At 47.4% G+C, this 27960-nt stretch overlaps 1 protein-coding gene across 1 annotated transcript in view; it reads left to right on the top strand.

Annotated features, from left to right (window-relative positions):
- Positions 1-27960, top strand: part of LOC140427280 (ciliary microtubule-associated protein 2-like) — a 60750-nt gene that overhangs the window by 5622 nt on the left and 27168 nt on the right. The window contains 3 exon segments of the mRNA XM_072512860.1: positions 6453-6540; positions 25285-25455; positions 27367-27489. Coding sequence (XP_072368961.1) covers positions 6453-6540; positions 25285-25455; positions 27367-27489 — 382 coding nt within the window.

Genomic DNA, 27960 nt, shown 5'->3' on the forward strand with positions numbered 1-27960 from the left:
AAAAAATGGCCCCCGACACCTCCCCATTCTGATTCAACTCCACATACTCCTTTTTAAAAAAATATATATTTATTAAAGTTTTTTAACACAATTTTTCTCCCTTACAAACAATAACCCCCCTCCCCCCCTCATAACAAAAAAAAAATGAGAAATCGCGCAGAGCAAGATATATACATGGCAAAATGATATATTGACACAGCTTTGTACACTGGCCCTCACCCGTACGTGCCAGTTTCCCCAACCCTTCATGTTATCTCTTGCTCATCCACCCTCCCAGGCAGTCCCCCCCCCCCCCCCCCCAAGGTTGCTGCTGCTGCTGACCGACCTTCCTCTAACGCTCCGCGAGATAGTCTAGGAACGGTTGCCACCGCCTGTAGAACCCCTGCGCAGACCCTCTCAAGGCGAACTTAATCCTCTCCAACTTTATGAACCCAGCCATATCATTTATCCAGGCCTCCAGGCTGGGGGGCTTCGCCTCCTTCCGCATTAACAAGATCCTTCGCCGGCCTCTTTCGCCTCCTGCACTCCCGGCTCGTCCACTACTCCAAATATTGCTAGCCCCCAGCTTGGCTTGACCCGGACTTTCACCACCTGAGATATTGCTCCCGCCACTCCTCTCCAGAACCCCTCCAGTGCCGGGCATGACCAAAACATATGGACATGGTTCGCCGGGCTCCCTGAGCACCTTCCACATCTGTCCTCTACCCCAAAGAACCTACTCAACCTCGCCCCCGTCAAGTGCGCTCTGTGGACCACCTTAAATTGTATCAGGCTGAGCCTGGCACACGAGGAGGAGGAATTAACCCTACCTAGGGCATCAGCCCACAGACCTTCCTCGATCTCCTCCCCCAGCTCCTCCTCCCATTTACCCTTCAACTCATCTACCAGCGCTTCCCCCTCTTCTTTCATCTCCTGGTGTATTTCCGACACCTTGCCCTCCCCGACCCATACACCCGAGATCACCCTATCTTGAACTTCTTGTGCCGGGAGCAACGGGAATTCCCTCACCTGTCGCCTCACAAAAGCCCTCACCTGCATATATCTAAAGGCATTTCCCGGGGGTAACTCGAACTTCTCCTCCAGTGCCCCTAGGCTCGCAAATGTTCCGTCGATGAACAGGTCCCCCATTCTTCCAATCCCCGTCCGATGCCAGCTCTGGAATCCACCGTCCATCTTCCCCGGGACAAACCCAACTCCACATACTCCTTAATTTATCACAAAACCGTCCATCTGCCAACAACCCCGAATCAAACCTCCACCCCGGTCTCTGCTCTCGTCCTGATCTAAACCGAATCAGCAGCCAGTGGGGCGCATGGTTCGAGATAACTATCCCCGCATACTCTTCCCCCTCCACCCCAACGGAAATTTCCTGGCTCACTTCAAAGTAATCAATCCTCGAATACACCTTATAGACGTGTGAAAAGAAGGAATACTCCCTTCCCCCTGGGTTCTGAAAGCGCCATGGATCCACCATACCCATCCTCTGCATAAACCCACCCAGCCCCCTTGCCATTCGTACCTGGGGCTCGACCTATCCACCCTCGGCTCCAGGACACAGTTAACATCTCCTCCCATGATCAACTGGTGCGTGGCCAAATCCGGGATCACTGTCAGCACCCCTCATAAAACCCACACCATCCCAATTTGGGGCATACACATTTTAGGCATATGTAAATTCCTAACAGTACAGTGCATTCAGGTGCCAAGTAAATGCCTAATGACATGATGAGTCATAATTACTAATAATCTTTATTATTGTCACAAGTAGGCTTACATTAACACTGCAATGAAGTTACTGTGAAAATCCCCTCGTCGCCACACTCCGGTCGGTGCTTGTTCGGGTACACAAAGGGAGAATTCAGAATGTTTAATTCATAGAATTTACAGAATTTCATAGACTTTACAGTGCAGAAGGAGGTCATTCGACCCATCGAGTCTGCACCGGCTCTTGGAAAGAGCACCCTACCTAAGATCAACACCTCCACCCTATCCCCATAACCCAGTAACCCCACCCAACACTAAGGGCAATTTTGGACACTAAGGGCAATTTATCATGGCCAATCCACCTAACCTGCACATCTTTGGACTGTTGGAGGAAACCGGATCACCCGGAGGAAACCCACGCACATACGTGGAGGATGAGCAGACTCCGCACAGACAGTGACCCAAGCCGGAATCGAACCTGGGATCCTGGAGCTGTGAAGCAATTGTGCTATCCACAATGCTACCGTGCTGCCTCATAAACACCTCATAATTCGCCTCATAAACACGTCTTTCGGGACCTGTGAGAGGAAACCGGAGCACCCGGAGGAAACACAGGGAGAACATGCAGACTCCACACCGACAGTGACCCGAGCTGGGAATCGAACCCAGGACCCTGGCGCTGTGAAGCAATAGTGCTAACCACTGTGCTACTGTGCTGCCCACAAACAACCTCTCTGGTGCTGAAAGTTTTATTTTACAAGTGTGGATGCAGAAAATAATTGGTGCTGGAGATTTTTAAAAATGACTAAAGTAAATTTGTCTCCTTTTCGTTTCTGATTCTCAGTCTTTTATTCCCTCTATTTTGGTTTCTAGATGAGATTTAAATCTTAATTTAGAATGAATGACAAACACTATGGGTGGGATTCTCTGTCCCGCCAAACCTATTTTCTGGTGCGGCGCGTCCCCGCTGGCAACGGGATCCTCCATCCCAGCAGCCGGCCAATGGGGTTTCCCATTGTGGCCATCCCCCGCCGTCGGGAAATCCCCGGGCGTGAGTGCTCTGCCGGTGAAGCGGAGGTTCCCACCGACGGAGAATCCCGCTGTATGTTTTTGCCACTGACTGTAAAATTTGAGCCATTAGATTATAAACTGGACAAATTGGAAAAAGCAGATTGGAACCTGAGGGCAGCTGGTTGGAAGTGGGTCACAATGTTTCACAGGGTTTTGTTCTGGGATTGACTCCATCTACTATATACATAAATGATATGTATATATGGCCAGAGGAAGGTGTACCCAAATTACAATGTTACTAAAATAGTAACCATGCTGAATAATTTGGAGGACTATAGTAAGCTGCAAAGAGAAATTGTCCATAATTGTGACTTGATACATTTTAATTTTTAAAAAGTGACATTTATACCAGGAACTGAGGATTTGGGCCTTTAGAGTTTTAAGAATTAAAGCACTACCTTATAATAATGCCAATACCCAACCATCCTGTGCAAAAATTAATGACCACAAACCCAATAATATTGTATGTATCTTTCACATCTTAAGAGTACCAAAAATAACAAACAACAACAGTGAAAAGTACATATTTGCAAAAAACATCACATATCAATTAAAGAAAAACTGACATGAACCTAAGTCATAAACAAACATAAATCCCAACATTAGCCCTCCCCAACCCATGCTCCTTGACAAAGTCATTCACCTCTTCCGGCATCAGAAAGTAATCTTCCTTCCCTTAAAAGTTACCCAAGGTTTGCCCTGGTATAGCACCCCAAACGAACATTGCTCCGAAAGAGTTGCACCTTGCCCTAATTAAACCCTGCCTGTCGCTTGACCAGGTCAGCCCCAATGTCATGGTAAACCTGGATCCGATTCCCCTCTCAGCTACGGTCTTGGGTTACCTTGGCACTCCTCAGAATCTTTTCTTTGCCCTGAAATTTCTCCATCCACACAATCACCGCCCAAGACGGCTCCCCAGCCCTCTGTCTCAAGGACTGATGGGCTTGATCCATCTCTGGGGTATTATAAAAGACCCACTCCTCCACCAACTTTTCAAACATCCTTGTGACATAGCCCATGGCACTTGCTCCCTCCACTCCCTCCAGCAAACACACGATTCGCAGTTTCTGCCGCCTGGACCAATTCTCCTGGTTGTCCACCCTCGTAAGCAGCACCTTGCAGGTCTCCCTCAGCATCACCATCTCCTCCTCCAATCAAACAACCCAGTAACTATGGTCTGACACTGCATTTTCCACTTCTTGGATCGTTGCACCTTGTGTCTCCAACCGCTTCTCCACATGATCCAAAGTCCTGCGAAGAGGGGCTACTGCTCCCTCAATCACACTTCCCCCTCTGCCATCTTTTCCACTGGTGCTGCGCAACAAACGTTCTCCAACTCCTGAGCTAGGGCTCTTACCGACTTTTGTCAGATCTGGTACCCTGCCGACATTCCACTCTGGGGGAGAAGCCAATACCCTCCTCTCACTTCACCCTTTATCCAGAAAGGTCACCCATTAAATGGGTAGAAAGGGCCAAAAGCAACACCTCCAAGCAGGAGCCACCCGGTGTGTGATCGATCAGACCATGGCTGCCACCAAAAGTCCCTTTTTTCCAACATTAAAAGTGTTATACAAATGTAAGTTATTGTTGTTGATAGACTCCTGGGAAATGCTGTCCAAAAAGAAGAGTAATATATACAGTATTATACCTACCTAAAGGACCCTGCTATATAAATCAGAATGCCTAGTAAGTAAAGGGTAAGGAACATTGTTATTAAATATAAAATCAAATTTCAGTTTATAAGTCATTGTCTTATTTTTGGGAATGGTGAGGTGAGGTGCAACCTGCTACACATCATTTTACAGCACAATTTATACTTTGTGAACTAATTTGGATGCAACAGAGTCATGACATAAATGTCAATGCTGTGGAGCTGGACTATGTGACACATGTGTTTTCTATTAGCGTTAGTGAATCCTAATATCTACTCAGAGCTTTCATATTGATTGTCAATACTTGAAATGTTTTAATGTCACAAAATGAGCTACTGAGATTGTTGATGAGTTTTATGATCGATTTGGGAGGGGACAACTTTGAACTTAAAGGAGTCTGGAGAGACATTTTTCCATAAATTGTAGTCCAAAAAGTCCCAGCATGAGCTTGATGGGTTGAATCGCTGCCTCCTGTACTTAATGACTCTGTTAATCTAAATGTTTCCGAATACAGATGGGTCACCCCCCCCCTTCAAAATATCGGCATGAGATCTGTGGCATTCATCTGAGGGCAGGCAAAAATACTTGGTTTAACATTTCATCCCAAAGTTCTCACCACTGACACAGCAGTGCTGTACTGCAGGGTCAGTCTTGATTTTGTCTTCCGCTCATGTCCTGGTGAGAGACTTGAACCAACAGCCTTCTGACTCAGAGACAAGAGAAGTACCACCTGAGCTACCTGACAACTACTTATACAGAGGGAACCATTAAAGATATCATCCAACATGGTGGCCAGGAAAGGAAGTTGGGTGGTCAGCAGTTTGTTGGGAATAGAGTGGAGGGACCAATAGTTGGGCCTTAGGATAAGTTGAGTTCAGAGCAGGCACGAGTAGAGATAGGAGAGAAAATGGAGAACGATGCAAGTTCAAGACTAGGTGAAGGGAGAAACTAAGGGGAAGCTTGGCCACATGGGTTAGGGGAGGAGAGGGAATTAGCAGAGGCAACTAAACAGTGATTTCAGTCTTGGTGACAAAAAAGTTAACAAGTACCTTGCACTTGTTGACATAAATTGAGGGGGAAAAGATGGGGAGAGGGGTTTAAGAAGAAGATTTGTAATAGACATGAGGGGCGTCATTCTCTGCCGGCGGGAGTCTCCGTTTTGCCGGCGGCCGGGGGTTTCCCGACGGCGTGGGGCTGCCCCACAATGGGAAACCCCATTGACCGGCCGGTGTTACGGAGACTCCCGCCGGCCGGTCGGGGCAGAAATATGGCGGGGCGGGTAGGAGAATTTCGCACAAGAAGTCAGGAGTTATCTATGCATTTGCGGATGAACCTGGAATAATGAAAGGTTTTTGCAGATGAGGAGAGGGCCAGCCAGATTTGGTGATGCATGGTCAAACTGATCAGAACTATTTAAGTCTGTGTCTTATATGTCGAGTTGTGAGTGACTTTGGGAGGTGTATTTTCCAGGAGTGGGGGCAGAAGGAAGTGGAGTTGGAAGCAAGGTAGGGGAATGTGGCTAGAGAGTAAGAACTGTTATAACTTCACCCATTACAGTCCTTCGCTTTTGAATGTATGAAGTTATAATAATCTTTATTGTCACAAGTAGGCTTACATTAACACTGCAATGAAGTTACTGTGCCCCTAGTTGCCACATCCCGGCGCCTGTTCAGGTACACAGAGGGAGAATTCAGAATGTCCAAATTACCTAATAGCACATCTTTCGGGACTTATGGGAGAAAACCAGAGCACCCGGAGGAAACCCATGCAGACACTGGGAGAACATGCAGACTCTGCACAGACAGTGATCCAAGCCGGGAATTAACCTTGGACCTTGGCGCTGTGAAGCCGTAGTCCTAACCATTATGCGACTGTGCTGCCCTATTTGAAATCTAGATTAGGGATGCATATGGTCTGATTGGGTATTGAATATTGAGAGAAGCTGAATGGCTTTTCTCCTTCCAAAATCTTTGAATTCTATGTATCCAATAACATAAGGCAACATTGTTTTTGGTGCTATTGCAGGTTTGATGTATATGGCGTTCACCCAGACAGAAAGAAGCTTGGCTCTTACACAGAAGTGCCTTATGATAAGAGGGCCACTGGGGAACGGGTGAGTTAACCAGGACTTTAGAATTAGGTGATAGTCACATTAGGAGAAGGGAACAAACCCACACAGCTGGGTATTGAGCCAACAAAAACAGAAACTGGTTACTATCTAATTACTTTTGGGTTTGCACATTCAAACATGTGGTGACTTTTATATCTCAACTACATTCTTCAAGGAGAAAGTGGAGGACAGAGACAAAAAATCATAGTGACGCTCAAACACATCCAAATGGTTCATTGAACAGTGGCAATGGTCTGGGGTATGAGAGCAAGTTGACTAGCAACACTTGCCAATATATTCAGCATGGCTCTGAAAATATAAACACATTGAAAAAGAAAATGTTACAATTCTTAGGTGAAAATACCTCCAGTTTTGTGAGAAACTCTGATGTTAAAAACTTTTCCTTTAGCTGAATAGAAAATACATCATGACATGCCAAGATTAGTGTACTGCACCATTCTACTAACCAGATTGCTGGCAAGTAACAAACTCAACCTCACAAGTGAAAATATCAATCCTATTCATGCCTCCAAAGATGCACTTTTATTATGTGGAATTTTATTTCATGGCATTTTTGACATTTCTAATAATTAACTTCATCAATTACGGAAGCAATATTTATGTAGTAGGTTAGGTAAGCAAACACCCCAATATTTCAATTATCTTCTGTAAGTTTCCCTTTCAACAAAGAACAAACAACAAAGAACGATACAGCACAGGAACAGGTCCTTCGGCCCTCCAAGCCTGTACCGGTCATGATACCAACCTTTGCCAAAACCCTCAGTGCTTCCTTCTATACCCATCCTATCCATGTGTTTGTCAAGATGCCTTTTGAGGGGACTTCCGGGTGCGGCGATGACCAGCTGAGTCGCATGTTTCGGCAGCTCCCGGTGAAACGGACTTTTGTGCTCTTAATAAGAGCCCCAACGGCAATTTTAACGGCTAAACGTACTGTGCGGTGAACCAGAAGGGAATCCCCCCTGGATACGGATGAAAAAAGGAGAGGAAGGTGGCCGGATTGCGGTGGATCCTTTAGAGCAGCGGCAAGGAAGGAAAGCAAAAACCAAGATGGCGTCGGAAGGTGGCAGTTTAATATGGGGCCCTGAACAACACGAGTTTTTGAAATGCTGCGTGGAAGAACTCAAAAAGGAAATGAAGAAGGAGCTGTTGGCCCCGATATTAAAGGCGATCGAAGGGCTAAAGGAGGAGCAAAAGACCCAGGAGCGGGAGCTTCGGGTCGTGAAGGCAAAGGCTGCCGAGAATGAGGACGACATACAGGGCCTGGTGGTGAAGACGGAGATGCACGAGGCACACCAGAAAAGATGTGTGGAATGGCTGGAGGTGCTGGAGAACAACGCGAGGAGGAACAACCTAAGGATTCTTGGTCTTCCTGAAGGTGCGGAGGGAGCGGACGTCAGGGCATATGTGAGCACGATGCTGCACTCGTTAATGGGAGCAGAGGCCCCGGCGGGTCCGCTGGAGGTGGAGGGAGCATACTGAGTGATGGCGCGAGGACCGAGAGCAGGAGAAATTCCTAGAGCCATAGTGGTGAGATTCCTCCGTTTTAAGGACAAAGAGATGGTCCTTAGATGGGCAAAGAAAACTCGGAGCAGTAAGTGGGAGAACGCGGTGATCTGCGTATACCAAGACTGGAGTGCGGAGGTGGCGAGAAGGAGGGCGAGCTTTAATCGGGCCAAGGCGGTGCTTCACAAAAAGAAGATAAAATTCGGAATGCTGCAACCGGCAAGACTGTGGGTCACATATCAAGGGAGGCACCACTACTTTGAGACGGCGGATGAGGCGTGGACTTTTATCGTGGAAGAAAAATTGGAATGAGCGGGTTATTATTTTTTAACAAAAGAACGTTTGAAACAAAGTGGTAGGGCGAGTATGGGGGGCGAAGAGGGGGGTAAAAAGGGGGGAAAGAGGAGTTTTATGTTATTAATCCTGCGATGTGGTAACTTTTCTCTCTTCCACAGGAGGTGGTGGTGGGAGGAAAGGAGGTGGAGGAGATGGGGCGTTGGCCATTGGGGGCGGGGCCAAGGGGGAAGCGCGGGCTCGGTTCCCGCGCTATGATAATCATGGCGGGAATAGGGAAGCAGGAAGGAGGGGGCGTCGCACGGTGTGAGCCGAGGTCACGGGGGGGAAGCCGAGGTCGGCCAGAGTTTGCTGACTTCTGGGAGCAACATGGGGGGTGTAACTACGCTAGTGGGGGATCTAGCGGGGGGGGGGGGGGGTGGGAGGGGGAATTATTGGGCTGCTGCTGCTGGGGAGAGGGGGGAGCTGGCATGGGGTGGGATGGGCGGGGGAACACCGCCTGGGGGGACACAGCTGCGTGGGAACCGGGTGAGGAGCTGGAAAAAGGGGATGGCTAATCGACAAGGGGGGGGTAAAAAGCCCCCCAACCCGGCTGATCACGTGGAACGTGAGAGGGCTGAACGGGCCGATAAAGAGGGCACGGGTACTCGCACACCTTAAGAAACTTAAGGCAGACGTGGTTATGTTACAGGAAACGCACTTGAAACTGATAGACCAGGTGAGACTACGTAAAGGTTGGGTGGGGCAGGTGTTCCATTCGGGGCTAGATGCGAAAAACAGGGGGGTGGCTATATTAGTGGGGAAGCGGGTAATGTTTGAGGCAAAGACTATAGTGGCGGATAGCGGGGGCAGATACGTGATGGTGAGTGGCAAACTACAGGGGGAGACGGTGGTTTTGGTAAACGTATATGCCCCAAACTGGGATGATGCCAATTTTATGAGGTGTATGCTAGGACGCATCCCGGACCTAGAGGTGGGAAAGTTGGTAATGGGGGGAGATTTCAATACGGTGTTGGAACCAGGGCTGGACAGGTCGAGGTCCAGGACTGGAAGGAGGCCGGCAGCAGCCAAGGTGCTTAAAGATTTTATGGAGCAGATGGGAGGAGTAGACCCGTGGAGATTTAGCAGACCTAGGAGTAAGGAGTTTTCATTTTTCTCCTATGTCCACAAAGTCTATTCGCGAATAGACTTTTTTGTTTTGGGAAGGGCGTTGATCCCGAAGGTGAGGGGAACGGAGTATACGGCTATAGCCATTTCGGATCACGCTCCACATTGGGTGGACTTGGAGATAGGGGAGGAAACAGAAGGGTGCATTGAGAATGGACATGGGACTAATGGCAGATGAGGGTGTGTGTCTAAGGGTGAGGGGGTGCATTGAAAAGTACTTGGAACTCAATGATAATGGGGAGGACCAGGTGGGAGTGGTCTGGGAGGCGCTGAAGGCAGTGGTTAGAGGGGAGCTGATATCAATAAGGGCACATAAAGGAAAGCAGGAGAGTATGGAACGGGAGCGGTTGCTGCAAGAACTTTTGAGGGTGAACAGGCAATATGCGGAGGCACCGGAGGAGGGACTGTACAGGGAAAGGCAAAGGCTGCACGTAGAATTTGACTTGCTGACAACGGGTACTGCAGAGGCACAGTGGAGGAAGGCACAGGGTGTACAGTACGAATATGGGGAGAAGGCGAGCAGGTTGCTGGCCCACCAATTGAGGAAAAGGGGAGCAGCGAGGGAAATAGGGGGAGTGAGGGATGAGGAAGGAGAGATGGAGCGGGGAGCAGAGAGAGTGAATGGAGTGTTCAAGGCATTTGATAAAAAATTATACGAAGCTCCATCCCCGGATGGGAGGGAGAGAATGATGGGCTTTCTGGACCGGCTGGAATTTCCCAAGGTGGAGGAGCAGGAAAGGGTGGGTCTGGGAGCACAGATTGAGATAGAGGAAGTAGTGAAAGGAATTAGGAGCATGCAGGCGGGGAAGGCTCCGGGACCGGATGGATTCCCAGTTGAATTTTACAGGAAATATGTGGACTTGCTCGCCCCGCTACTGATGAGGCCCTTTAATGAGGCAAAGGAAAGGGGACAGCTGCCCCCGACTATGTCTGAGGCAACGATATCGCTTCTCCTAAAGAAGGAAAAGGACCCGCTGCAATGCGGGTCCTATAGACCTATTTCCCTCCTAAATGTAGACGCTAAGATTCTGGCCAAGGTAATGGCAATGAGGATAGAGGATTGTGTCCCGAGGGTGGTCCATGAGGACCAAACTGGGTTTGTGAAGGGGAGACAGCTGAATACGAATATACGGAGGCTGCTAGGGGTAATGATGATGCCCCCACCAGAGGGGGAATCGGAGATAGTGGTGGCGATGGATGCCGAGAAAGCATTTGATAGAGTGGAGTGGGATTATCTGTGGGAGGTGCTGAGGAGATTTGGTTTTGGAGATGAGTATGTTGGATGGGTGCAGCTGTTGTATAGGGCCCCAGTGGCGAGTGTGGTCACGAATGGACGGGGATCTGCATACTTTCGGCTCCATAGAGGGACAAGGCAGGGATGCCCTCTGTCCCCATTATTGTTTGCACTGGCGATTGAGCCCATGGCAATAGCATTGAGGGGTTCTAAGAAGTAGAGGGGAGTACTTAGAGGAGGAGAAGAACACCGGGTATCTCTGTATGCGGATGATTTGTTATATGTAGCGGACCCGGCGGAGGGATGCCAGAGATAATGCGGACACTTCGAGAGTTTGGAGAATTCTCAGGATATAAACTGAACATGGGGAAAAGTGAGTTGTTTGTGGTGCATCCAGGGGAGCAGAGCAGAGAAATAGAGGACTTTCCGCTTAGGAAGGTAACAAGGGACTTTTGTTACTTGGGGATCCAGATAGCCAAGAATTGGGGTACATTGCATAGGTTAAATTTAACGCGATTGGTGGAACAAATGGAGGAGGACTTCAAGAGATGGGACATGGTATCCCTGTCACTGGCAGGGAGGGTGCAGGCGGTTAAAATGGTAGTCCTCCCGAGATTCCTCTTTGTGTTTCAGTGCCTCCCAGTGGTGATCACGAAGGCTTTTTTCAAAAGGATCGAAAAGAGTATCATGAGTTTTGTGTGGGCCGGGAAGACCCCGAGAGTGAGGAAGGGATTCTTACAGCATAGTAGGGATAGGGATGGGGGGGGCTGGCACTACCGAGCCTAAGTGAGTACTACTGGGCCGCCAATATCTCAATGGTGAGTAAGTGGATGGGAGAAGAGGAGGGAGCGGCGTGGAAGAGATTGGAGAGGGCGTCCTGTAGGGGGACTAGCCTACAAGCTATGGTGACGGCCCCATTGCCGTTCTCACCGAAGAAATACACCACAAGCCCGGTGGTGGTGGCGACTTTGAAAATTTGGGGACAGTGGAGACGGCATAGGGGAAAGACGGGAGCCTTGGTGGGGTCCCCGATAAGAAATAACCATAGGTTTGCCCCGGGGAGAATGGATGGGGGATTTGGAATATGGCAAAGAGCAGGAGTAACGCAACTGAAAGATCTGTTTGTGGATGGGAAGTTCGCAAGTCTGGGAGCGCTGACCGAGAAATATGGGTTGCCCCAAGGGAATGCATTCCGGTATGTGTAACTGAGGGCTTTTGCGAGGCAACAGGTGAGGGAATTCCCGCAGCTCCCGACGCATGAGGTGCAGGACAGAGTCATCTCAAAGACATGGGTGGGGGACGGTAAAGTGTCAGATATATATAGGGAAATGAGGGACGAGGGGGAGATTATGGTAGATGAGCTGAAAGGGAAATGGGAAGAAGAGCTGGGGGAGGAGATTGAGGAGGGGCTGTGGGCGGATGCCCTGAGTAGGGTAAACTCATCGTCCTCGTGTGCCAGGCTAAGCCTGATTCAATTTAAGGTGTTACACAGGGCGCATATGACTGGAGCACGGCTCAGTAAATTGTTTGGGGTAGAGGATAGGTGTGCGAGATGCTCGAGAAGCCCAGCGAATCACACCCACATGTTTTGGTCATGTCCGGCACTACAGGGGTTCTGGGTGGGGGTGACAAAGGTGCTTTCGAAAGTAGTGGGGGTCCAGGTCGAACCAAGCTGGGGGTTGGCTATATTTGGGGTTGCACAAGAGCCGGGAGTGCAGGAGGCGAGAGAGGCCGATGTTTTGGCCTTTGCGTCCCTAGTAGCCCGGCGCATGATTCTGTTGATGTGGAAGGAAGCCAAGCCCCCGGGGGTGGAGACCTGGATAAATGACATGGCAGGGTTTATAAAGCTGGAACGGATTAAGTTTGTCCTAAGGGGATCGGCTCAAGGGTTCACCAGGCGGTGGCAACCGTTCGTCGAATACCTCAGAGAAAGATAGAGGGAATGGAAAAGAAGAAGGCAGCAGCAGCAGCCCGGGGGGGTGGGGGGGGGGGAACCAGAAGGACTCTCAGGGTTGTTAATATATATGTATAATATGTATAGGTCGTTGCTATAAATAATTGTATATTGGACTGTTCAATCATATTTCTGGAGAGTGTTTATCTGAGACAAGGCAGTTGCCTTTTAGTTTTCGTTTTTGTTGTATATTATTTATTCTTTGTTTATAAAACAGGTCATTGTTATTTATACTGTTATATTATTGTGTAAAGGATAAACAATGTACTGTGATAGTTGACCAAAAATCTTCAATAAAATATTTTTTAAAAAAGATGCCTTTTGAGCACCGTCAATGTATCTGCTTCCACAACCTCCCCTGGCAACGCGTTCCAGAAAGTCCCCACCTTCTATGTAAAAAACCTGCCTCGCACATATCCTCTAAACTTTGCCCCACGGTCCCTAAACCTATGCCCCCTGGTGACTGACCCCTCCACCCCGGGAAAGAATGCCTGCCCATCCACTCTATCTATGCCTCTCATAATCTTGTAGATCTCTATCAGGTCACCCCTCAACCTCCGTCATTCTAATGAAAACAGTCCGAGTCTATTCAGCCTCTCCACATAGCTAACTCCCCCCAGACCAGGCAACATCTTGGTAAACCTCCTTTGCACCTCTCCAAAGCCTCCACATCCTTCTGGTAGTGTGGCAACCAGAATTGTGCTCAATATTCCAAGTGCGGCCTTACCAACGTTCTTTACAACTGTAGCATGACTTTCCAGTTTTTATACTCGATGCCCCTGTTATATTCCTTGTCTTGTTCTCCAAGATAGCCAGATATGTAGAATTGACAAAGAATATAAAACTAAGAAGTTTAAATCAAAACTAATTTATTTTACACTACTTAACTTGATGAGGTTTGCACACTTTACTGAGTAACAGATAATAAAATAATGGTTCTGAATCTATGATACAGTGATCAATGATCTCTCTAATTTATAAACTACACTATAACTCTACCCCATACTATCCTTCTACATTGAAATCTCCATCAGCTTCCCCCAGCATGCCTAGAGTCGCAGTCTTTTGTATGATCACTTAGGAACGCCATCAAGTGTTGAAATACATGTAGTCTCTCTTGTTAATGCTTTACTGCACTTGTACTATACATATCATTACAGCCCCGTCCAATGAAGGCAAGCATTCCATATGCTTTCTTGACTACCTTGTCCACTTGTGTTGCAACTTTCGAAGATCTGTGGACCTGCACTCCCAGATCTCTCTGATTTTCTATATTCCTAAGAGTTTTGCCATTTATTGTATATTTCCCCTTTATGTTAGACCTACCAAAATGCATTACCTCACATTTGTCGGGATTAAACTCCATTTGCCATTTCTCCGCCCATGTCTCCAAACTATCTATGTCTTGCTGTATCCTCTGACAATCCTCAACACTATCTGCCACTCCACCAACCTTGGTGTCATCTGCGAACTTACTCATCAGACCAGCTACATTTTCCTCAAAATGGTTTATGTATACTACAAACAACAGAGGCCCCAGCACTGATCCCTGTGGAACACCCTAGTCACACCCTTCCATTCAGAAAAACACCCTTCTATTGCTACTCTTTGCCTTCTGTGACCGAACCAGTTCTGTATCCATCTTGCCACCTCACCTCTCATTCTCACCTCTCATTTTCACCTTTCATTGCACCCTCCCATTCCCTCAGGAACCCAGCGAGTAAACCATCCAGCTGGCACCACTTATTTCATCCCGTGTCCCTTTTCCATAGTCGTGGGGAGACCAGACCAGCAGCGCCAGCTCCCACCAGCAGTCGAGGGGCAGCTGGACACTATTCCCAGCGGCCGCGGTTTGTTAAAAGAAATTCTTGGAGTACCCCTGGGGTATGAGGGGAGGTTTGGTGGGAGTGTGCACGAGGAGTCCATTGCCTTACTACAGATGAACTCTAATTCATCCCCAGTGTCCACCACCGTACAACAGTCCTTGTACGGGCAATCGGCATCCGGGTCCGAGCCCTCCACCACAGTGAGTGTAGAGGAGGGCACGGACCCGCCAACCGGCCCTAACTCCATCCCAATCCCACCCAGGATCGATGTCAGAGGAGTCCTCCTTGGGCTCCTTTCGGGGCTCTGTGCCAGAGGGTAGTGACTTCTCAGACCCTTGCCCGCTCCAGATGCCAGGTCACCCAAAGCAGATGTACCCAGCACTAAAAGGGGCAAAGAGGGCGGCCCTCCTGACCACCACCACCCAATGACCCAACATTTGGGACGAGCCACAGTCCACTGGCGAATAACTCGACTCCTCAGGGTGACGGGATGGAGTTTCTGGGGTTGTGGCCTCAGGGACAGTACCCTCTTCGACTCCCGAGGGGCCCCAATTGAGGCATTGCTGCAGTTTATTTTGGGTTGCACCCCCCCCCGGAGGGTGGAGCGAGGACCCACTGGAAGGGGACACCACATCCCTCTCACTGACGGCGGGAACAGGGATCTGTTTGTGTATCATAGAACATAGAACAATACAGCGCAGTACAGGCCCTTCGGCCCACGATGTTGCACCGAAACAAAAGCCATCTAACCTACACTATGCCATTATCATCCATATGTTTATCCAATAAACTTTTAAATGCCCTCAATGTTGGCGAGTTCACTACTGTAGCAGGTAGGGCATTCCACGGCCTCACTACTCTTTGCGTAAAGAACCTACCTCTGACCTCTGTCCTATATCTATTACCCCTCAGTTTAAAGTTATGTCCCCTCGTGCCTGCCATATCCATCCGCGGGAGAAGGCTCTCACTGTCCACCCTATCCAACCCCCTGATCATTTTGTATGCCTCTATTAAGTCTCCTCTTAACCTTCTTCTCTCCAACGAAAACAACCTCAAGTCCGTCAGCCTTTCCTCATAAGATTTTCCCTCCATACCAGGCAACATCCTGGTAAATCTCCTCTGCACCCGCTCCAAAGCCTCCACGTCCTTCCTATAATGCGGTGACCAGAACTGTACGCAATACTCCAAATGCGGCCGGACCAGAGTTCTGTACAGCTGCAACATGACCTCCCGACTCCGGAACTCAATCCCTCTACCAATAAAGGCCAACACTCCATAGGCCTTCTTCACAACCCTATCAACCTGGGTGGCAACTTTCAGGGATCTATGTACATGGACACCTAGATCCCTCTGCTCAGCCACACTTTCAAGAACTTTACCATTAGCCAAATATTCCGCATTCCTGTTATTCCTTCCAAAGTGAATCACCTCACACTTCTCTACATTAAACTCCATTTGCCACCTCTCAGCCCAGCTCTGCAGCTTATCTATATCCCTCTGTAACCTGCTACATCCTTCCACACTATCGACAACACCACCGACTTTAGTATCATCTGCAAATTTACTCACCCACCCTTCTGTGCCTTCCTCTAGGTCATTGATAAAAATGACAAACAGCAACGGCCCCAGAACAGATCCTTGTGGTACTCCACTTGTGACTGTACTCCATTCTGAACATTTCCCATCAACCACCACCCTCTGTCTTCTTTCAGCTAGCCAATTTCTGATCCACATCTCTAAATCACCCTCAATCCCCAGCCTCCGTATTTTTTGCAATAGCCTACCGTGGGGAACCTTATCAAACGCTTTGCTGAAATCCATATACACCACATCAACTGCTCTACCCTCGTCTACCTGTTCAGTCACCTTCTCAAAGAACTCAATAAGGTTTGTGAGGCATGACCTACCCTTCACAAAGCCATGCTGACTATCCCTGATCATATCATTCCTGTCTAGATGATTATAAATCTTGTCCCTTATAATCCCCTCCAAGACTTTACCCACTACAGACGTGAGGCTCACCGGTCTATAGTTGCCGGGGTTGTCTCTGCTCCCCTTTTTGAACAAAGGGACCACATTTGCTGTCCTCCAGTCCTCTGGCACTATTCCTGTAGCCAATGATGACATAAAAATCAAAGCCAAAGGTCCAGCAATCTCTTCCCTGGCCTCCCATAGAATCCTAGGATAAATCCCATCAGGTCCCGGGGACTTATCTATTTTCAGCCTGTCCAGAATTGCCAACACCTCTTCCCTACGTACCTCAATGCCATCTATTCTATTAGCCTGGGGCTCAGCATTCTCCTCCACAACATTATCTTTTTCCTGAGTGAATACTGACGAAAAATATTCATTTGGTATCTCGCCTATCTCTTCAGACTCCACACACAATTTCCCATCCCTGTCCTTGACTGGTCCTACTCTTTCCCTAGTCATTCGCTTATTCCTGACATACCTATAGAAAGCTTTTGGGTTTTCCTTGATCCTTCCTGCCAAATACTTCTCATGTCCCCTCCTTGCTCGTCTTAGCTCTCTCTTTAGATCCTTCCTCGCTACCTTGTAACTATCCATCGCCCCAACCGAAACTTCACACTTCATCTTCACATAGGCCTCCTTCTTCCTCTTAACAAGAGATTCCACTTCCCTGGTAAACCACGGTTCCCTCGCTCGACGCCTTCCTCCCTGTCTGACCGGTACATACTTATCAAGAACACGCAGTAGCTGATCCTTGAACAAGCCCCACTTATCCAGTGTGCCCAACACTTGCAGCCTACTTCTCCACCTTATCCCCCCCAAGTCACGTCTAATGGCATCATAATTGCCCTTCCCCCAGCTATAACTCTTGCCCTGCGGTGTATACTTATCCCTTTCCATCATTAACGTAAACGTCACCGAATTGTGGTCACTGTCCCCAAAGTGCTCTCCTACCTCCAAATCCAACACCTGGCCTGGTTCATTACCCAAAACCAAATCCAACGTGGCCTCGCCTCTTGTTGGCCTGTCAACATATTGTTTCAGGAAACCCTCCTGCACACACTGTACAAAAAACGACCCATCTATTGTACTCGAACTATATCTTTTCCAGTCAATATTTGGAAAGTTAAAGTCTCCCATAATAACTACCCTGTTACTTTCGCTCATATCCAGAATCATCTTCGCCATCCTTTCCTCTACATCCCTAGAACTATTAGGAGGCCTATAAAAAAACTCCCAACAGGGTGACCTCTCCTTTCCTGTTTCTAACTTCAGCCAATACTACCTCGGAAGAAGAGTCCCCATCTAGCATCCTCTCCGCCACCGTAATACTGCTCTTGACTAGCAGCGCCACACCTCCCCCTCTTTTGCCTCCTTCTCTGAGCTTACTAAAACACCTAAACCCCGGAACCTGCAACATCCATTCCTGTCCCTGCTCTATCCATGTCTCCGAAATGGCCACAACATCGAAGTCCCAGGTACCAACCCACGCTGCCAGTTCCCCTACCTTGTTTCGTATACTCCTGGCATTGAAGTAGACACACTTCAAACCACCTACCTGAACGCTGGCCCCCTCCTGCGACGTCAAATCTGTGCTCCTGACCTCTATACTCTCATTCTCCCTTACCCTAAAACTACAATCCAGGTTCCCATGCCCCTGCTGCATTAGTTTAAACCCCCCCAAAGAGCACTAACAAATCTCCCCCCCAGGATATTTGTGCCCCTCAGGTTCAGATGTAGACCATCCTGTCTGTAGAGGTCCCACCTTCCCCAGAAAGAGCCCCAGTTATCCAAAAATCTGAAACCCTCCCGCCTGCACCATCCCTGTAGCCACGTGTTTAAATGCTCTCTCTCCCTATTCCTCATCTCACTATCACGTGGCACGGGCAACAACCCAGAGATAACAACTCTGTTTGTTCTAGTTCTGAGCTTCCATCCTAGCTCCCTGAAAGCCTGCCTGACATCCTTGTCCCCTTTCCTACCTATGTCGTTGGTGCCAATGTGGACCACGACTTGGGGCTGCTCCCCCTCCCCCCTAAGGACCCGGAAAACACGATCCGAGACATCACGTACCCTTGCACCTGGGAGGCAACATACCAAACGTGAGTCTCTCACGCTCCCACAAAATCTCCTATCTGTGCCCCTGACTATAGAGTCCCCAATTACTAATGCTCTGCTCCTCTCCCCCCTTCCCTTCTGAGCAACAGGGACAGACTCCGTGCCAGAGGCCCGTACCCCATGGCTTACCCCTGGTAAGTCCCCCCCCCCACAAGTATCCAAAGCGGTATACTTGTTTCTCAGGGGAACGACCGCAGGGGATCCCTGCACTGACTGTTTTTTCCCAGTCCCTCTTACAGTTACCCACCTATCTCCAATCTTTGGTGTAACTAATTCCCTGAAGCTGCTATCTATGACCCCTTCTGCCTCCCGAATGATCCGAAGTTCTTCCAACTCCAGCTCCAGTTCCCTAACTCGGTCTTGGAGGAGCTGGAGATGGCAGCACTTCCTGCAGGTAAAATCAGCAGGGACACTAACTGCATCCCTCACCTCAAACATCCTGCAGGAGGAACATTGTACTCCCTTCCCTGCCATTCCTCTAACTTTCTACCAAGATCTGGCTAACAACTAAATTAAATTTTTATAAAAAATAATAATAATATAATAAAAATATGGTACTTACCTCAGACCAATGGGTTTTATTATTAGGTTAGAGGAGGAGGGCGGGTGGGAGACACTACACGTGTAGTGTCTCGGGTTTCCTCTCCACCTGAATTTATTGGTGAGGGTCTTCCCAGACGTCCGCGGGTCGACTTCCTGATCCCGCCTAAAAAACTAATTTAAAAAAAAGAGAAAAAGTCTCAGCTCCCGCTGAAACTGACTCACCACTCACCAGCTGCTCTCACGCCGCCGAAATCTCCTGGTGGGAGATTCCCCTACCACTCCAAGGAGTGGCACCTCTTCTTGGGGAGGTCAGGGAGACATGTCTCACCCCCTTGCAGGCACTGCAGGCCATCCACATACGCGGTAGGCGGCCCCTTCGAGGGTAACGTCAAAGTCTCCCTCCCGTCACTCCTCCTGGACCAGGCAAACAAAAACCTGTCACTGGACGGAATAAATTTGCCGGAGGGAGGCTTCCTTAAGGCCAAGAGGGATTGGCACCACCCCAAACTATATCTCCCCCCAGTTGTTGGAGGTTGTAGGGCGGGACGTTGGAGAGGATGGTCCTCTGGGAGGTGGCTTCAAGAGGGTCCACCGCCAGGAAGGTCCCAGCCACCGTCAGGAAGGTCCCACCCACCGTGTACTCCTTTTCCAGAGCGAGGTGGACTGCCCATTCAGCCTTCAGAAAAAAGGCAGCTTTGCCATACATTTTAGAGGCAGCGACAATGGCCAAGGGGCTGACGACCCCGCCATTGCCTTGACGCAAGCCTCTATTGTCATGGTGGGGTGGGCGTAAATGCTCCACGTTTCAGCTGGAGATCTTTTGAGTCAAGTAGCATGTGCCAGGCCAATTACTGCTCTTAACAGTCTGCGCGAGGAGCGTGGTGATTCACTTTGTGAATGTCTACACTCCCCTGCCTGGCCATTAGCAACCAACTTTCTTTAAACAAGTCTCAACTCTTCTTGGCTTCATCGATGTGGGCGGATGCATCATCCTCGGCGGGATTTCAACTGCACTCTTGAGGCCAGGAATTGCCTTGGTACCCAGCGCTGCACACCAGCAATGAGGAAGTTGAGAGACATGGTCAGGTCCCTTATCTTGGTGGATGCCTGGCGACATCTCCATCCTGACTCCAGCATGTTAACCTATGTGAGGTCTGGAGTCCAGAATTGATCGCCTTTACATTTCAAAGGGGTACTTGTCCTGCATTCCGTTTGCTTCTGTGTAGTGCCATGCTCAGACCACTGCCTGATGTGGGCGAAACCTGTTCCGTCCTTATCCACAATCCTGATCTATGGGCACCTGGTTCAGAGAGGGGGCAGGGAAGCACCTGCTCCTGGGCCTGGACAAAGTCGTTAACAGGTCCAGACAGCGGGCGACTGAGGGGGTCGCCCAACCCGACTGTCTGCCCCTCTACTGCAGCTACATTTGGAGCAGTTTATAGAAAATACAGCACAGAACAGGCCCTTCGGCCCACGATGTTGTGCCGAACCTTTGTCCTAGATTAATCATAGATTATCATTGAATCTACAGTGCAGAAGGAGGCCATTCGGCCCCCTGAGTCTGCACCAGCTCTTGGAAAGAGCACCCTACCCAAACTCAACACCTCCACCCAACACCAAGGGCAATTTGGACATTAAGGGCAATTTATCATTGGCCAATTCACCTAACCCGCACATCTTTGGACTGTGGGAGGAAACCGGAGCACCCGGAGGAAACCCACGCAGACACGGGGAGGACGTGCAGACTCCGCACAGACAATGACCCAAGCCGGAATCGAACCTGGGACCATGGATCTGTGAAGCAATTGTGCTATCCACAATGCTACCGTGCTGCCCTTAAGAACAAATAAATCTACACTATATCATTTTCCCGTAATCCATGTACCTATCCAACAGCTGCTTGAAGGTCACTAATGTTTCCGACTCAACTACTTCCACAGGCAGTGCATGTAGTTGTCCCTGGAGAGGGAGCATGCAGTATCCACTGGCACCATCGACGCACCACAATGATGCCTTTAGTCACATTTTAGTTTGAAGAAAGTACTGACTTTTTTTCTGGCACTGCTGCCCCGTCCTCTTCTGTAGGGAGCTGGCAGTCCCTAAAGATGCTATGCTCTCCTACTTGGGGGTGGTGACCTTGTCATTTACTGGGGTGAGGGTAGGGTACAGGACAACCCGTCTCTGCTGCAGACCATCCAGAGGTCTGGTGAGGACTCCCTCTGAAAATCTTGGTGCAGTTTTCCTGGCTGCCATTTCTCTGGTGGATCTGGAACAAGTGCTAGGGAGTTCCAGGGAGGTATTTATATGGAGCTCCCCAATGATTACAGTAACGAAGTTTCCGGCGGGGTGGGGGGTAGCGATTGAGCGGGAGGCTGCCAAGAGCATGGCATGATTCACATGGAGAAAAAAAACCTTTGCATGAGAGGCTCAAAATTCCATGAGAAATCCCGGCGCCGGCAGGTGCGCACCATTTTCTCACCGGAACTGACACTTTTTGGTTAGATTCTGCCCATTGATTTCTCTGTTCCAATTATGCGATCGGGTCAATGGGGACTTCCAATTGAAATGAATCCTGTACCTTCTTAGATTAGGGAAGCTCCTTCTCCCATTTCCCAAATTTAAGCAGATTCCTCTGGGTCTCCTCTGAGTATCAATCATGGCAAAGTGGTCAGATACTCATCAAAATATATTATGCTGTAGAAACAAAAGCAAAAATGTCACCTTGGGATAGACAGCAGTAAAACCTCTGATTCTGCCTTCATTCCAGTTACATAACAAACTGTTTTCATTTCCAACTTTTACCTTCTTCATCCCTTCAGGTCTGAACTGATTTTTGCCTTTCATCCAATACTTTTCACCTTTTAAAAGGCCCATTCACAGCCCATCATGCCCATCATGAACACCTTGGAATAATAAGTCAGAGCAGCAGAGCCACGGACTATGATTGACCTAGCAATGAGCTGGCATGGACACGAATGACCTCTTTCTATGTTCTAACTTTGTATGCTTGTACAGTATTCGACTTGGAATTATTATTGATTGTAAAATTTACCTCATTTCGGCCCTTGGCCACACCAGAAGTTGATGTTAAATAAATACACTTCTGATGAAATGGAATAAACGTCTATTTGTTTTCAAATGAAACATGTTTCCTTTACCCACTATTCTCCTTTCCTTACTCGTTTTTTCAGTGCTATAAAAGTACTCCCTTTCCAATTGTAACAAAGTGTCCTCTGCTGTGATATGAGGTACATACACCTTTAAGGATTTGTGTCTTAAACTGCTACCACCATCACTTCGACAGGATATGCTGTATTCAGCAAAAGTAGAGAACAGATATATAACAGCCTCCTAGAAAATTCTACCTGTGTACAATCCCTCCTTCAAATAAAGGATCTATTTTATTGTTTCAACAATCCTGGTCGGGTGATTGGTACATTTATGCCGAAGAGGGGAGTACATCACCATTAGCCTAAAACATATTCTCTTTTCAGATTCCATGAAACCTATGCATTTCCAATGTTTTTGTAATGTATTATAATAGTCTGTTTAACTGTCAACTCTTCACTTGTATCCAAGGATGAAGGGGGCGATTCTCCGATATTGAGGCCAAGTGATCGCGCCGTCGTGAACGCCGTCGAATTTCACGACGGTGCAAACAGGGCCTGGACACGACCTATTCTGGTCCCCACAGGGGGCCAGCACAGTGCTGGAGCAGTTCACGCCGCTCCAGCATCCTTACCGCTGGGCCAACCTGCGCATGCGCTGTTGGGGCCGCGCCATCCTGCGCATGCGTGGGGAACACCTTACGCACGCCGGCCCCTCACCAACATGGAGCCGGTGTTCTGGGACCACGCGTGGCAGGAGGTAGGCCCGGGGGGGGGTGTGGGGAGGCCGGCCCACCAATTGGTGGGCCCCGATTGCGGGCCAGACCCCATCGGAGGCCACCCCGGTGATGGAGCCCCTGCCCCCCCACGGGCCGCCCTCCCCCCAGCGTTCCCGCCGGCAGCGACCAGGGGTGGACAGCGCCGGCGGGAACCTTTCGTGTTGTAGCGGCCGCTCGGCCCATCCGGCCAGAGAATCGCGGCTCGCCAGTTCTCCGAGCGGCCCGGTGCGAATCGCGTGCAGCTGATTTCCGGGGGGTGGGAGAATCGCGTGCGGGGGTCAGGGCGGCGTGGCGCGATTCGCGCGGCGCCCCAGCGATTCTCCCACCCGGCGTGGGGGGGGGGGGGGGGGAGAATAGCGCCCAAAGTAGCTTTTTACATTGGGGAAAGTTTTCATAACTCATTAAAGTGAACCAAGCAGGATAATTGGCAGTAGGTCTTGCATATCTTTTATTATTTTTTGCCATAAGAACCTAACATAGTCAATTTTGCACTCTGTCTTGCAGACCAACTCGTAAGAGACTTCATGGATTAGTTTTGCACCTTGTAACCTAAGACCAGATATTCAAATAAGCATTTGTGTTATTATTTCCCAAAGCAAACAAGTTAGAGACATTTTGATTACTTTACTTATTCTATATTCCCATATTAAAGTATTAATTATTTTACCTTTGCCACTGAAGGTGGGCGGCCAGGGCAGAGGTAATGGTTTTGCGGTTAATCTGTTTGTCTGTAAATAATATATCACAAAAATAAATGGGCGAATTTCAACGAAACTTGATACATGAATACAAGTATGCCCAAGGAAGAATTGATTAGTTTTTGGTAAAAATGCAGATCTAGATCCTGTAATTTTTTATAAAAGATCCTTCAATTTTTGGAGATAGAATGAAATGATCTTTTGTTTTTAGAATGCTGTGGGTTGTTTTATTTAGAATGTTTTTGATTGTTTTGGAATGTTGTGCATTGTCTCAGCTGCTATGATGGAATTAATCACAGCTGTCAAAATGTGAGCAGAGCTTTCAGAGCAGGTTGTTGGAGCTGAAGCTTCTCAGTGAGAAGCAAACTATTAATAAAAATATATATTTTTTTAGCTCTGTAGTTACAGACAGGGAAAAGCCTCAAGGAAGAGCTGTATAATTGTAATAATGTTGGATTGATGCAGTGTTGTGTAGGTATACAGCCTACTGAGTGCCCTCATCACTTACTTAAATTTATATTTGGCATCTGGAATCTCAAATCTGAATGAACTATATTCTACGTCCATTAGGTTTGGAATTCCCTCTTTACATCTCTGCACTTCTCTCCTTTAAGAAACTCCTTAGCTGGGCTCTTTGACTCTTTGGCCAAGCTTTTGGTCATCAGACCTAAAATCTCCTAATGTGGTTTAGTGTCATATTTTGTTTTATAAGCTCCCTTCAATTACCTTGAAACATTTTATTAGATTAAATGCACCATATTAATATCAGCTGTTGTTGCTGTTGTTGTTTGGGTTAGTGGTGGAAAACCCAGTTTCAATAAATTTGTGCACAAATATTCCCAAATTTGTTAAACTGGGAATAAATTGGTCTTTCTATGATCCACATTTATATCACATAAAGCCAGCTCATATCAGTAACTGGCTGTTGGCACCCTTTTTCATACAATTGTGATCTCCAACCTAATCAGGAAAAGAAAATGCACACGCTAACGTCAAGGGCGGCACAGTGGTTAGCACTGTTGCCTCACGGTGCCAGGGACCCGGGTTCGATTCTGACCTCGGTTGACCGTGTGGAGATTGAGCATTTTCCGTGTGGGTTTCCTCCCACAGTACAAAGACATGCAGGTTAGGTGGATTGGCCATGCCATATTGCCCCTTACTGCCCAAAGGTTAGGTAGGGTTACAAGGATAGGGTGGGGAGTGGCCGAGGTAGGGTGCTCTTTCGGAGGTTTGGTGAGACTCGATGGACCTCCTTCTGCACGATAGAATTTTACCAAATCCCATTCTTCATATGAGTGGTAAAGATTACTTCAATCCTTTGTCAAGAGATGGTTCAGAGCAACCTGAGATGGTTTGCTCTTTCATATTACCCATGCCTGTGGGAAAGAGCTAAGTCTCTACCTAGCAGCTCTAGCCTGCCAGCACAATTACGACCAGTAACTAACTATGTGCCTACTTTATGTTACAACATTTATAAATTATTTTTTAACTGTTGAAAAACTGATGTTGATAAAAATTGAATTATCTTTCAGGAAAGCAGGTTGGCACCAGGATACTACAATGTGGACGGAGGGGACTTCAGTACAAAGGAGGTTTCCCGTAAATCAGCAGGGCCAGGTTGGGCAAGAGAGCAAGAAATGGAAAAGTTTGCTCAGACACCACAATTGTTTTATAAAGAACAAAAGCTAAAAAAGTTGTTCTTGGTAAGTAATGTTTTCACAGACTATTCCATTCACATTCACGTATTTTGTTTGGAATGTAGAAGAGTTTAAGAACTGGTTATACATATTTAGATCATTGTTCATTTTCAGTAAATGTAGGTCAAAATCCAAGTTATAGACCACCTCATTATATGTACCTGCATCCTAATTTTGGAGCCTAATTTTTTTTTTAGTTACCTCAAACTTAAATTGCATGTTAGCACCAGTGGACTTTATAAAGACCTATAAAAACAGGCATGATTGGACAACAAATTGGAGCGCGGGATTATGGTGATAACATAGCACAACACATGCAAAACCTAAATTGCCAGTTCTAAGCTGCTACCCATAGGGTGCAACATTAGTGACTTCTGGTGGCAGCCATGGAGTGAGTGGTCGCATATTTGGCAGCTCCCACTCATGGTGGTCTTTTTGTGGCCTTTACACCGGTTTGTCGCAGGAATTCTGTAGGAAAAAGGTACAGAAGTGAGAGCAGAAGAGAGGGTGCAAGATTAGTGGTAGGCAGGCAAATCATTTCTGAGCTGCTGTGTTGCACCCGGTACAGTCCCTTTAGAGAGCAAATATGAATTTTCCTATCACCAATACACAAGATTTTAACACTTTTACTGTAATAAACAAACAAAAATCAACATCTACAAAACAATACTCAGGCAACTAATACGCTACAGAAAAGGTATTCCTAATGAACTTCTTAATGCAAACAAAAAACCCATACCACATTAGTACATTATCCCACACTCTGAACGGAAATGTTGGCAGGGAATTTCCGGCCTCGCCATGGCAGGATCTACAGCGGGGGTCATGGCAGCCCAAGCAAAAGTCCATTGACTTTTGGCGGGACTGGATGATCCTGGTGGCGGGTGAGGATGGAAAATCCCACCCATAGTCTTGCATTTGAAAATCCCAAGCTCCTCCTGGCTTTAGCAGGATTTCCTCTCCCCATATCACCAGGGTAAATCTTCCAATGCTCTTTTAAACAAATTCCCCTTCACTCGATCTTCTGAGCAAATTTGAATAGACTTCTAGTAGCAAGGTACCCTCTGGTGATTCCTTTTGTTTTTAACTCTCCACAATCTTTGGTTCCTCCAATAGGGGTTCCATCCTCACCAACACACTGCTGGATAATTAACCCAAAAGCAGTCTTTTTCTACTGCCTGACATAGCAGAATCTGTTTTTGGCATTCTCCCCCAAATCCCTCAGTCTGACTGATTCGGAGAGGAAATGAATCTGTGCAGCAGCATGACCTTCTTTGTGTCAAGGTGTTAAAATTTGCTTCTGACTTTGAATAAGCTTCAAGCTGAGTTTTTGACTCCATAAAATCAGGTCTGTCTCCAGCTGACTAGAGTTAGTATGAAATCACATGGGCTTGTCTCCGGGGAGATTTGTTAGGAAGTCAAATGAGCTTGTCTCCAAACTATTTAATTTTATTTTGAATTAAAGGAGACAGTTAAAACAGCAGTGCTAACCACTGTGCCACCGTGCTATTCTTATCGGAAAATAGGAAGAGACAATGTGAACATTTGCCATGCCTGGATATTTGTGCTACATAACTAGACAGTATGAGGTTTGAGAAAGTGGCAACACAGATACTTACTTGTGTTTCCCACCTTGTGAGGAAATCATGGGTTTTTATTCAACAGTTTCCAGGTAGGTGTGATTTTCTCAGGTTGGAGAAGGCGACGAGAGTTGCTAATGCAGCATAATTGAACTGGTTTTCTGTGTATTAATATATGACTAAAACCACACAAAAAAATTTAGAAATCTGAGAATTTGGTTTGAATTCTGTTGTATGTGACATTTATAGGATAATTTGACTGTATTGCTTGATTTGCCAATAAAAGTAGGCAGTCAAAGTTGAGAAAAATACTCTTTTGTATTTTTTTTAACTATAGGAAACAAATCTTGGCCCGGGTAAATATGAGATCCCAGATTTTCTTGACTTAATGAAGAAGAGGAATCCTCGAAGCACAGGCATTTGTGACTCGAAGGAGCAACGATTTACAAGAAAAAAAGATGTAAGGATTTAAGTTAGTGCCTTTTGAAACATTTTCTGATAGACACTTTCTTGGTATTCAGACAAAAATGCGTACACATTCTAAGTTAATCCAGTGGCATTTAATGCAAAATCTCCTCGGTCCATTGTATAGTGACATCACCAAACCTTCCTTTACAACCAAATCTATATGAGTTATACATGTCGCTTTAAAAGGGTGTTTTTCCTACAGGTGCAAGATAACTGTATTTAATGCATGACTGTTCATATCAGCCTTAGGATGCCAGCAATTTTCATTGCTATTCTACCATTTTGTACCACTGAAAATGTATTACTGAACTCATAAAATACAATTGTTTGCGACTTGAACAATGGTGTTACTCTGCCGGACAGAGACATTTTCCATAAATGTGTTCATTATAAATATCATGCTGTGCTATTTTAACCCCAAAGAGTTAAAGCAGGTGAATTCTTCTTAATTCAGAATATAAGC

Source organism: Scyliorhinus torazame, chromosome 7 (genome assembly GCF_047496885.1).
Source record: "Scyliorhinus torazame isolate Kashiwa2021f chromosome 7, sScyTor2.1, whole genome shotgun sequence".
Classification (NCBI taxonomy): Eukaryota; Metazoa; Chordata; class Chondrichthyes; order Carcharhiniformes; family Scyliorhinidae; genus Scyliorhinus; species Scyliorhinus torazame.